This window comes from Paroedura picta, chromosome 6 (genome assembly GCF_049243985.1).
Source record: "Paroedura picta isolate Pp20150507F chromosome 6, Ppicta_v3.0, whole genome shotgun sequence".
NCBI lineage: Eukaryota > Metazoa > Chordata > Lepidosauria > Squamata > Gekkonidae > Paroedura > Paroedura picta.
In genome coordinates, this window is record NC_135374.1 from 4835160 (window position 1) to 4847715 (window position 12556).

The window sequence follows — 12556 nt, forward strand, 5'->3', positions numbered from 1 at the left end:
GGCTGCTTTGGAAGGGGGACCCCGTAGCATTATCCTCCAATGAGGTCCCTTCCTGCCCCAAATCCCGCCCACTCCCAGCTCCACCCCCAAAATCTCCACTATTCAGCCTGAGGTCCCGCCAGAATCATTTTGGCTGTGAAATACTCTTCAGGGCTGCAGAGCACTCCCCCAGGGAAGAGCGTGGTCTTCTCATCTCCCCGGTTTCTCTCCAACATCCCGAAATGTGCTTCCGATTTCCCGCGGACGAACCACCAGCGCATCAGGCGCCCGCCAGAACCGTGCGTCGTTCCATCCTTTATTTCATACCGTTACGAAGCTTGCGGAGAATATAACATTTTTATATAGATCTATATAACAGATTTGTACACAGGAGGATAGAGGGCGGGCCAAAAGGACGAGATATATACTTTATAAATATTTCTGTATGTTCCGCATACAAAAATCAAATATGTACATCCACGATTTGATAGTGGTTCTTTGCTCAGCTTCCCTCCGGCCTCAGCGGCGAGCGGGTTCTCGGCTCACGGACTCCAGTTCAGCTTGGACTGAGCCGGCTAGAACCGGTTTTGGGATTTTGTCCCAGAAGACATGGCAGGCTCAGAATGGGTGGACGGTGGCCATGAACTGGTTTCCTGTTGCATGCTGGAGTTTAGTTATGATGCCTCCCTGCAGTCTATTTTCCTGGGGTTTCCTGCTTCCACATGTAGACTCCCTGTATCCTTTATCCTTTATAATAATCCTTTATTATTATAACTTCTGCTTGGGGATAGAGCCATGGGCTCAGTGGGAGAGCCTGCTTGGCAGGCAGAAGGTCCTAGATTCAATTCCTGGTATCTCCCTTTTAAAAGGCTAGGTGAGACCTCAGCCTGAGACCCTGGAGAGCCATGGAGAAGGGTTGTAGCTCAGTGGAAGAGCCTCAGCTTGGCATGCGGAAGGTCCCAGGTTCAATCCCCAGCATCTCCCATTAAAAGGACCAGGAAGGAGGTGATGGGAAAAACTTCTGACCTGGAGAGTTGCTGCCAGTCTGCATCTTGATCTTGAGGGACCAAGAAACTAAGGCAGTTGTGGCCAAACTGTGGCTCTCCAGATGTCCACGGGCTACAATTCCCATGTTTTTTTTTATCAGGGGAAGGCCTTGGCTTCTCTGCCCTGTTGCTGGCCCTCCAGAGGAACTGGCTGGTTATTGTAGTCCGTGAACATCTGGAGGACCACAGGTTGACTACTCCTGGCCTAGAGGAAGACGAGCTGGGGTTCTGATGGGCTAGAGGGCCTCAGCCATGATCTGCTTGTTCACAAATGATCACCACCATGAAGAACGCTTCCGCTAAGACCTGGGGAAGGCTTGCATGTACGACCGTGACAATTAGTGCAGCCTTTCATTGTGTTAGATCAGCCTGTTCCAACCTTTTGACCGCGGAGGAGCCCCTGAAATATTTTTCCGTCTTCGGGAAACCCCAGAACAGGGCCGGAAGTGACGTCAGCTGGCCACGCCTCCCTGCCACGCCCAAGGAGGACGGAGGGGGAAGAGAAAGGAAGTGGTTTAAAGCCAGAGCGGACTTCCAGGCTCCGCCCCCTTTCCCAGGCACAGCAACCACAGGAGAAGGCCACCCCCCGGGGTCAATGGAAGCGGCTGGTTTCCCTGCTTCCACGGCAATGCCGGGAGTAGCTCGTGGCCAAGTCCATTAAGGCAGGATAGGGGGGAAAGGCCAGGGAGCCCCTGGGGAATGCTGATGGAGCCTTTGTTGAGAATCCTTGTGTTAGACAGATGAACAAGTATTTCTTATCTTTTTGCTACACGGTTTTAGATGAGCGAATTGCCAATGGAGAAAGTTATATTCTGAACATTATTCTATTCAATGTTACATTTATATATTTTACTGAAGTCTGTTTCTTGTGCGTACATCCAGGGGGATGCTGGAAAGGATCGGTGAGCCAAGGGGAGAAAATAGTCTCTAAGTCCCAAGGCAAGACCACGCCCCATCCACCCACAGGCTGACCTTCATCTTTCCATCTTGAGAGTAGAGATCAGGGGACCAGCGTAGTGTCATGGTTAAGAGCGGTGGGTTCTGATCTGGTGAGCCGGCTTTGATTCTCTGCTCTTCCACTTGCAGCCAGCTGGGTGTCCCTGGGCTAGTCACAGCCCTGATAGGGCTGTTCTCACAGAGCACTCCTGTCAGGGCTCTCTCAGCCTCACCCACCCCACAGGGTGTCTGTTGTGGGGAGAGGAAGGGCAGGCGATTGTAAGCCGCTTTGAGACTCCTTCGGGTAGTGAAAAGCGGGGTAGAAAACCCAACTCTTCTCCTACAGCTCCTTGAGTAGTGGACCTCTGGCTCCTGAAGATGAAAAATGGGATTGCAGCTCAGTGGTAGAACATCTGCGTGGCATGCAGAAGGTCCAGGTTCCAATCCCCCAGCACTGCCAGGCAAAAGGAGCAAGCAGTAGGTGACATGAAAGAACTTTGCCTGAGACCCTGGAGAACTCTGGGGAAGGACTTTGTGGATGAGCCTTTGCTTGGCAGGCAGAAGGTCCCAAGTTCGATCCCTGGCATCTCCAGCTGAAGGAACAAGGCAGGAGGTGGTGGGAAAGACCCTGCCTGAGACCCTGGAGAGCTATGGAGAGGGGCTGTGGCTCAGTGGGAGAGCCTCTGTTTGGTACGCAGAAGGTCCCAGGTTCAATCCCCGGCATCTCCAGTTAAAAGGACCAGGCAGGAGGTGATGGGAAAGATCTCTGCCCAGGACTCTGGAAGCCTGAGTAGACAGGACTGACCAAGGGAAGGACCAAGGGATTGATTCGGGAGAAGGCAGCAAAATTCCTTGTCCCCATCTGGGGGAAGGGGGGGGGGGAAGAGGCCATTCACCTTAAGGAAAAGAGGGGAGCAAAGCCCCCCCAAAAGAATAAAAAATTGCTGCTGAAAAAGCATTTCCCTTGTCAGGGATCAAATCTTGGTCTCTCGGGGACGGCTTGTCTCTTTATCATAAGAGAGAAACCAATGGCTTTCCTGTATTATTTTCATGCATCCTTTATCCCTCTCGCACCCCCCTCCCCATGAAAGTAAAGCGCCCCACTCCATTGCAGACTGCAGGCATTTGGTAGCGGCATGCCTCCGAAAACAAATGTCTCTTTGGACCACGAGAACCCTTTCCCTCCCCCCCCCCCCCCCCCGCCAGCCTTCTTGCTTGCATTCGGATCCGATAAAAATCACAGGAGTTTCAAGTCCTGCTTTCCCCCCTGCGACCAAAAGGGGGCGCTGCGCTTGAAAGCGTTCCGGTTCCAACACTCCAGCGGATTTCCTTTGGATGGTGCTGTGTCCCTCGTGGTTCTGCAGAAGGAAACGTGGTCTGGCGTGGCAAAGTGTCTCTCCTGCCCTGGGAAAAGGCGGCGTGGGGCTCTCGAGCCGGGGGCCCGGCGGAGAGGGGCCAAGGCCTTCACTTGCACACGTATCTCTCCACCAGCCGCTCACACTTTTTGCAGGTGACGTAGCAGCACCAGTGGTACTTGCAGTGGCACCGCTCCACCACTTTGTCCACGTAAGGGTTGTAGCCGCGCCCGCAGCACATGAGGTCGCAGCTGTCGCTGCCGTTGGAGGTTTTGTTGCATTGCCTGGAAGAAAGAAGCAGAAATAATGAACTGGGAGGGGTGGGTGCCAACGAAGAAACAAATATAGGTGCGCTGGGGAACCAATATGGCAATAAAATATCCAAATTGGACTTATATAGTGTTCTCTCTTCAGTAATTCTTTATTCTTATTATTTCACAAGTCCCGACATGTTTTGCCTTATGGCTTTTTCAAGGGACAATGGTTTTTATATTTAAGGACCAACTTCAACTTCAAATGTTTAGAAGAAGGAGAAGGAGAAGGAGAAGGAGAAGGAGAAGGAGAAGGAGAAGGAGAAGGAGAAGGAGAAGGAGAAGGAGAAGGAGAAGGAGAAGGAGAAGAAGAAGAAGAGTTGGTTCTTATATGCCACTTTTCCCTACCCGAAGGAGGCTCAAAGCGGCTTCCAATCACCTTCCCTTTCCTCTCCCCACAACAGACACCCTGTGGGGTGGGTGAGGCTGAGAGAGCCCTGAGATCCCTGCTCGGTCAGAACAGCTTTATCAGGGCTGTGACTAGCCCAAGGTCACCCAGCTGGCTGCATGTGGGGGAGCGCAGAATCGAACTCGGCCTGCCAGATTAGAAGTCCGCACTCCTAACCACGACACCAAACTGGCTCTCAGTGCGGACTTCTAATCTGGCATGCCGGCAGCACATGAGGTCGCAGCTGTCACTGCCGTTGGAGGTTTTGTTGCATTGCTTGGAAGAAAGAAGCAGAAATAATGAACTGGGAGGGGCGGGTCCCAACGAAGAAACAAATATAGAAATATATAGGTGCGCTGGGGAACCAATATGACAAAAAAAAATATCCAAATTGGAGCTATGTAGAGTCTTCTCTCTTCTAAAGTAATTCTTTATTCTTCTTATTTCACACAAGTCCCGACGCATTTTGCCTTACAGCTTTTTCAAAGGACAATGGTTTTTATATTTAAGGAGCCTCCTTCGGGTAGGGAAAAGCGGCATATAAGAACCAACTCTTCTTCTTCTTCTACTTACCTCCTCCCATTCCCTCACCTCTTGTTCTACCACCAGGAAAGGACAGCTAGGACTGCTGGCTGGGAGGTTTCCCTCGTTATGCTCATCCAGAAAAATGGCTCAATAGTAAACTCTTCAGATCCTTTTTCAAGGATCTGACCCAGGAGAAATTCTTTAGCCCTTTTCCCAAGAACCAAATCACACGACCTCTTCTGGCACGTTAAGTCATAGATCCCTGCCACCGGTTGACATGGGACATTCAGCCACCTCGGCTCAGGATAGTCTATGCTTAAAGCAACCCACAATAAGATAATCTCCCAAATGTTCTTCAAAGCAGCAAGCGTCAACCGCACGGCCCCCGCAGCTGAGCAAACCTGGCGGCCAACAGTTGGGTGTGAACGAAACTCATCCATTTGACGCTTCCAAGGAAAACACACACTCTAAGCTGCTCCGGGATGCGCTCATCCCAAAAGACATGGACAACCGTCCCGGGTTCGACGAAATCCCGAGGAAACGATACGCGAGCTCCAAGTTTGCTTACAAGGAGATGTTTAATAAAGAATCCGGGACTTACAGAAAACGCAGGAAAAGCTTCTGTCAATAAGTTCTCAAACACGTGTAACCACAGCAAAGATGGCCAGAATCCAAGACCGCATGCTTAACTAAAACTAGGCATTATATACCCTAAATCAGGGGTAGTCAAACTGCGGCCCTCCAGATGTCCACGGACTACAATTCCCATGAGCCCCTGCCAGCGAAGGCTGGCAGGGGCTCATGGGAATTGTAGTCCGTGGACATCTGGAGGGCCGCAGTTTGACTACCCCTGCCCTAAATGGTGACTAGCAGTCAAATAATAATTAAGCTGTCAAATATTTGGATGAGCTGGGATGTTTGGCACGGATAGGTGGAAGACACAACCGAGCTCTTTGAAGGGTTGCTAACAAGAGAGAGAGAGAGAGAGAGAGAGAGGAAGTGAGCAGTAACTTGCAAGAGCTTCTCCCCTGCCACAAATTTGGTTAGTCTTGAAGGTGCTCCTGGACTCTGGGGCTCTTTTCATCTACAGATAGACTCCTACGGCTACACATCTTGATCTCCGCAGCCCATTTAGCCGCACAGAATGGGAAACCTTGTGACATAAAGACAGGTGGGGTCCCATTCTAGCTGGACTTGAAGAAGGGAGCAGGGATTCACCAAGGCTCCTCCCCTGCCACCAATTTTGTTAGTCTTTTAAGGCGCTCCTGGATTCTGGCTCTTTTCTACTGCTCGGGACCTGATACTGCCCAGTGAGAGAGGAGGACGGCAGATCTCTCACTGCTGGTCAGAAGTGAGCCACCTGATCCTGGACCACTGCACCTGTGCCTTAATTTGCAGAGATCACAGCACCCGCCTTCAGCCAGCACCTCCAGGGCTTGGAAGTTTATCCTAAAACACAGCGTGTGCATTATCTATGACTTATTTACCTTGCTAACATGGAGCAGCAGTAAAAAGGCAGGAACTGCAAAAATTAAAGTTACAGTCCCCCAAGAAACTGTTTGGAAGACCTCTGTCCCAAAAACCAGTTGTCTTCTGCTGAGCAAGGACTGAACAGCTGACCCAGTTTGTAAAGAGGACAGAGGAAGAGAGAAGGAAAGCCAAGACAGTGGAGCTGGAGTCTGCTTCTGTTCAGAAGAAGAGTTGGTTTTGATACCCCGCTTTTCACTGCCCGAAGGAGTCTCGAAGCGGCTTCCAATCGCCTTCCCTTTCTCTCCCCACTACAGACACCCTGAGAAATAAGCGAGGCCGAGAGAGCTCTGACAGAACTGCTCTGTGAGAACAGCTCTATCAGGACCGTGACTATCCCAAGTTCACCCAGCTGGCTGCATGTGAAGGAGTGGGGAATCAAACCCGGCTCTTCAGATTACAGCCGCCGCTCTTAACCACTATACGACACTGGGACAGAAAACCAACCCCCCCCCCAACCCGAAAAAAAAGATTTATATGAAATTCCTCATGAGGTAATACTTTAGGACAAGTTACGGGATTAATTATGTGCTGAGACCTTGTTCTCGTTCTGTCCTCTTATTTATTTCTGACTCAGCTTGGCCTCCTGTTTGTTATTTCAGATTTTGGAATTCCAAAAGCAGGTTCAATTCCCCTCCTCCCCTTTCTCTCTTCAGCCCATCCTGTCGGCAGTTGTCCAGTGAGAGGAAGAGATGCGTGTAAATATTTACAGATCTCCAGGAGCTCTGCCGAAGCATTCTTTAACAACGCTTCTCACCCCTGAGCCAAAACCCAGAGACTCCAAACCGCATGCTGTGTGTTTGTCGAGCACTGGACCAAGGGGTGTTGTTATACACACACACCCCTAGGAGCCGGGATGAGTTCCAGCTGAACAATCCGACACAGCCCCTCCTACACAAATTAGCCACAACAGATATTTGGAGGAAAGGTACAGGGGGGGGGCGGTTTCCAGCAGATCCAGTATGGAACTGGGAGCCTGAAGGAAGGGGTGAACTTTCGAAACCACGGGGCTTTTTACCCACTCCCAGTCCAAATAAATCCCACCCATCTACACTGAATTTGATTTTGGGTACTTTAAATTTTCCCTCTGCAACAGGTGTGATTGATCTGGAGTGACCCTATCTTTCCCCTGCGATATCCGGAAGTGGATATAACCCTCCACAGTAAGTGTGCAGATTTTTTTTTTTTGCGAATTAACTCCTTTCTCCTGCCTGGTAGCAGAACAGTCTTCCCTGATTGGCCAGGGCCTCAGTTCAAAGACTTCCTGGTTTCTGGTTGCAAGGCTTGTCTTAAAGTGACTGCGCTCCATCAGGGCCTGCAGCTCTCCTGGGAGCTCATTCCACCGTAGAAAGAGATGCATCTAGAATCACGCCCAAATTCCTGGACAAGATATTATGTTGGATTCCAGCCAAGGTGGGCAGGTGCACTTCCTGATCTTCCGCCTTCCTACCCAGCCACAAAACCACCATCTTGGAGGTTGAGCTTCAAGCTCCCCCCCCCCCCCGGTATAGAAGTATGATAAATAAATAAATAAATAAATAAATAAATAAATAAATAAGTGTCTCTGCTCCAGCTGTGGCTTCCAAACATCTGGAGAATGCACCTCTGGGGAGTCTGGACAGCCATCCATCAGGAGGTAGAGCAGGGTGTCATCCACAAAGTGGTGACATCCCAGCCCATAACTCCGAACCAGCTGTGCCAGAGGGTGCATAAAGATGTTCAACAACCGGGGGGAGAGTAACGCTCCTGGAGACACTCCGACTTTAATGCAAAGTCATTTCTCTTCCCAATAAAACTATTTATTCTTTAAGCCAGGGGTAGTCAACCTGTGGTCCTCCAGCGTTTGCTGGCAGGGGTTCATGGGAATTGTAGTCCATGAACATCTGGAGGACCACAGGTTGACTACCCCTGCTTTAAGCTGTTGGTCCTCCTCATTTGTCTATTTAAATCCTGCCATCACATCCGTCTCCTGGCTTGTTGGTAACATTCACCTTTTCCGGAGGGAGTTACACCCGAGGAGCAGCTATACCTTAGTATTGGAACGGTTGTTACTTGGAGGACAGCAGGGAAATGTTTCTGTTGGCAGGAGAGGAACAGCATAGAGTTCGGTGCTCGGCCTAAAACAGCCAGGGCCATAGTATGGGGGGAGAGGGGGGGCGCGGGTGTTGGTTTGCTGGCCGGCGCACAAGTGAGAGGGTTGTGAGTGTCCTGCACAGTGCAGTGGGTTGGACTAGATGACCCAGGAGGTCCCTTCCAACTCTAGGATTCTATGATTCTAAATTCTGTCTAAACATCCAGAAGAAGTTCCTGATAGTCAGAGCGGTTCCTCAGTGGAACAGGCTTCCTCGGGAGGGGGTGGGTTCTCCCTCTTTGGAGATTTTTAAACAGAGGCTGGAGATCCATCTGATGGACAGGCTGATTCTGGGAAGGTTCAAGGGGGAGGCAGGTGATAGTGGAGGAGCGATAGGGATGTGAGTGTCCTGCATAGTGCAGGAGGTTGGACTAGATGACCCTGAGGGTCCCTTCCAACTCTAGGATTCTATGATCCTATTATAATGTCCAAAGTAACTCTGGATGCCCATTGTTGGAGAAAAGCAGAGGCCCAGATTAAGAAAATAAAATGAATTTGTTAAGCCCCTCCATCTTATCAGGGCTTTGAAAATAAACAGAGCCTGTGGTTAACCTTTCAATCATGTAAACAAGCAAAACACAGAAGAGAACAGAGAATTTGCTCTCTCCTGGGAATCGGTCCTTTCAACTCAGCCTCAGGGCAAACAAACAGTGCAGGAAAAGAGTATCCCAGCCATAGATCACAGGCCGAAATGGGATGCCCCAAACAGATGTTTTCGGCGGCTGGCCTAACTCCTTCCAAGAGTACTTTGCAAATACCTCATCGGCTCTCCCCCCCTGCCCCCGCCGCTAACTGCAAGCCAATTTTATCCCATTTAAATTCTTGTCCCATTTAAATCTTGTGCCATTTAAATTTCCACAAATATGCATTGGGGGGGGGTGAAATCACCTTGTTTAAAAGCAATGCGTCTTTCTTGAAAAGGCAAACCCTTCCAAAAATTGAACTGAGAACAGCTCCCCCCCCCCCCCTCCCACCGGTAAACACAAGCTGTTATCGCTGTTTTAACAACCCAATTCCGGTCATGATTGATTCTCCCCCGCAGGTCATTTGTCTTCATGGGGTTAACAAAGCCATGGAGGAGACTGAACAGAAGGCGGAGGGACCTCATCCTAGTCATTAGCGCTTTTCCACGCAGAAAGGCAAATCATGAATCATAGAATCCTAGAGTTGGAAGGGGCCATAGAGGCCATCCAGTCCAACCCCCTGCTCAACGCAGGATCAGCCCTAAGCATCCTAAAGCATCCAAGAAAAGTGTGTATCCAACCTTTGCTTGAAGACTGCCAGTGAGGGGGAGCTCACCACCTCCTTAGGCAGCCTATTCCACTGCTGAACTACTCTGACTGTGAAATTTTTTTCTGATATCTAGCCTATATCGTTGTACTTGTAGTTTAAACCCATTACTGCGTGTCCTCTCCTCTGCAGCCAACGGAAACAGCATCCTGCCCTCCTCCAAGTGACAACCTTTCAAATACTTAAAGAGGGCTATCATGTCCCCTCGGAACGGGGTGGAATCAGAAGGGTCATCCAGTCCAGAGCCCCACCTTCATGGGGACTTAAAAATCACACCCTCTGACAGACACTCATACAATCTTAGCCTAAAAACTTCCAACGGAGACTCTTAGCCCTTGTCTCTAAAGAAGCAGTAAACAAGTTGGCCCCTTCTTCGTCTATCTTTGGCAGAGTTAGACACAGCAATTCATAGAATCATAGAATTGGAAGGGAGCTCCTGGGTCATCTTGTCCAACCCCCTGCACTATTTTATTTATTTTATTTATTTATTCACATTTATATACCGCCCTTCCCGAAGGCTCAGGGCAGTTTACATGGAACTGAGAACTATACAAAGAATATACCACTATTGAGTCATAAGGTTAGAATAGGTACAACCGAAGAAATTCATCTCTCTGCAGGACACTCCCAACCCTCTCGCTCATCCACTGTCACCTGCCACCCCCTTGACCCTTCACAGAATCAGCTGTCAGATGGCTCTCCAGCCTCTGCTTAAAAATCTCCAAAGATGGAGAACCCACCACCTTCCGAGGAAGCCTGTTTCACTGAGGAACCACTCTGACTGTCAGGAACGTCTTCCGGAGGTTTAGATGGAATTTAGAATCATAGAATCCTAGAGTTGGAAGGGACCTCCTGGGTCATCCAGTCCAACCCCCTGCACTGTGCATAACATTCACAACCTTCTCGCTCACCCACTGACACCTCCCACCCCCTTGAGCCTTCCCAGAATCAGCCTCTCCGTCAGATGGCTCGCCAGCCTCTGTTAAAAAAATCTCCAGAGATGGAGAACACACCACTTCCCGAGGAAGCCCACCGGTGCCTTGCGAGGTGGGGGGAGGGGGCCCGAGAGAGCTCTGAGAGAACTGTCACTAGCCCAAGATCACCCAACTGGCGGCAGGTGGAGGAGGAGCGGGGAATCAAGCCCGGCTCTCCAGATCAGAGACTCTGCTCGGCAGCTCCAAGTAGAGGCAGCTTTGACAGGGGGATGGATGAACATCTGGAGTAAAGTCTGGGTGACTCACCCGGCACTATTTGGGGCCTCCGTTGGAGCCAGAAATCCAGGCCTATCACCAGTTAATCCATTAATGTGCAGTGAGCAGAGTGTCAATAGGGAGGGGAAGAGGCGAAGGATCACGTCCTGGCGGCCTAGCCGTTCTAACACCTCCAGTTTCCTGCCCCTCCAGCCGTTTGCGGCCTGTTCGGAAGAGGGAGGGGATCCTTTTCTCCTTGGCTTGCCAGCCCAAAGCATGGAGGAGTTGGTGCAATCTGGTGGAACCATTTCGGGGCGGGGGGGTGGGGAGAGAGGAAGCCCCTCACGCAGGCGATAATTCGGAATCGCCCCCGGGGCTTTCCGTGCATCCGAGAACTTTCTGAAAAGCAGCGCTGGAACCTTCTTTAAAAAATGGAACTTTTGAAACGGCGTCAAATCTTACAAGGGGCTTTCGGGGCCTCCGTCAACCCATTTTGGAACAGGGCCACACGAACGTTGCTCTTTTTCACGTGGGGGAGGGTGTGAGCCATATTTCTTCCACGTTCTCCTGCCCTCTTTCTCTCACCCACAGAGGCTCACACGTTATATATCTTCTTCTCTTCCTGCCCGAAAAGACGTTTTTCTGGACGCTTCTCCCCTCCCTCCTGATCCTCCTATCGGTCACCGATCTGCTATTTGCACAGAGTCAAAAACAGGAAGGAGGAGAGACCCCCCCCCCTTTTCATGTATCCCAGAAGTGTGAATTCGTATGACGCTTTTTCCCACGCAGCCACTGCACATACAAGGAGATGGGTTGTGGTTCACAGTGCAAGGGCCTCTGCTTGGCATGCAGAAGGTCCCCGGTTCAATCCCCGGCGTCTCCGGTTAAAACCAACCAGGAAGCCGGTGATGGGAAAGACCTCTGCCTGAGGCCATGAAGAGCTATGGAGAGGGGCTGTGGCTTAGTGGCAGAACCCCTGCTTGGAATGCAGAAGGTCCAGTGCAAGAGTCTCTGCTTGGCATCAGAAGGTCCCGGGTTCAATCCACGGCACCTCCAATTAAAACACACCGGGGAGCAGGTGATGGGAAAGATCCCCAACTGAGACCGTGGAGAACAATGGGGAGGGACCGTCGCTCAGTGGTAGAGCCTCTGCTTGGCATGCAGAAGGTCCCGGGTTCAATCCCCGGCATATCCAGTTGAAAAGAACTAGGCAAGTAGATCATGTAAAAGACCCTGGAGAATGGCTGCCAGTCAGAGTAGGAGGCAGATTCCGGTGTGTTCAAGGGACAGTCAGAAAATACTGCATAGAAATCATTCCCCTGAGTCAGCCCACAGTGATTCTTTCAATGGTGACCCCTGCTAGGGTTCCCAACTTCCATGTTGGTGTGTGTGTGTGTGTTTGTGGGATTACAAGTGATCTCCAGACTTTAGAGATCGGATCTCCTAGAGAAAATGGCTGTTCTGGAGCGGTGGACTCTCCCAGAGCATATCCCACGGAGGTCTTCCTTACTGTTGAAAAACTCCTGAATCCTTCTTCAGGCTTTGAGAAACCCCAGAAGTTGTGCAATTGTGCAGAATATGGTTGGGAAGCAGAGCTGTGGACACGCCCACCCAAGACCCTCCCCTTCCCAACCCCTCCAGGCCCATCATTGGCAATTTGAGGGAAAACAGATCGACATGGCCATTTAGGGTTACCCCACCCGATATGTATTTAAGAAATCTATTAAAAATTAATTAATTCCCACCCATTCAGGAAACCTTTCCAGGAATTCTCCATGAGAAAGTCTAGGATTGATCAACATCTCTCTTCCCTTGGAGCTCTCCAAGGTGCTGAAGGGCCTTCCTCTCAGCTAGCACAGCAAGAGGAAGAAGAGGTGT

The 12556-nt window shown here is 50.5% G+C and overlaps 1 protein-coding gene and 1 non-coding gene across 3 annotated transcripts in view; one reads left to right on the forward strand and one right to left on the reverse strand.

The window, feature by feature from the left end:
- Window positions 1-282: 282 nt before the first annotated feature.
- The window catches only part of WNT11 (Wnt family member 11), a 37884-nt gene continuing 25610 nt past the window's right edge, over window positions 283-12556 (reverse strand). For both annotated transcript variants that reach the window (XM_077341241.1, XM_077341240.1), the window contains one exon: window positions 283-3600. In XM_077341241.1, the coding sequence (XP_077197356.1) occupies window positions 3426-3600 (175 nt within the window). In that variant the 3' untranslated portion in view covers window positions 283-3425. The remainder of the gene's footprint in view (window positions 3601-12556) is intronic.
- TRNAT-GGU (transfer RNA threonine (anticodon GGU)) lies at window positions 2619-2690 on the forward strand. The gene has a single exon. It is a non-coding gene; the product is annotated as a tRNA-Thr (tRNA).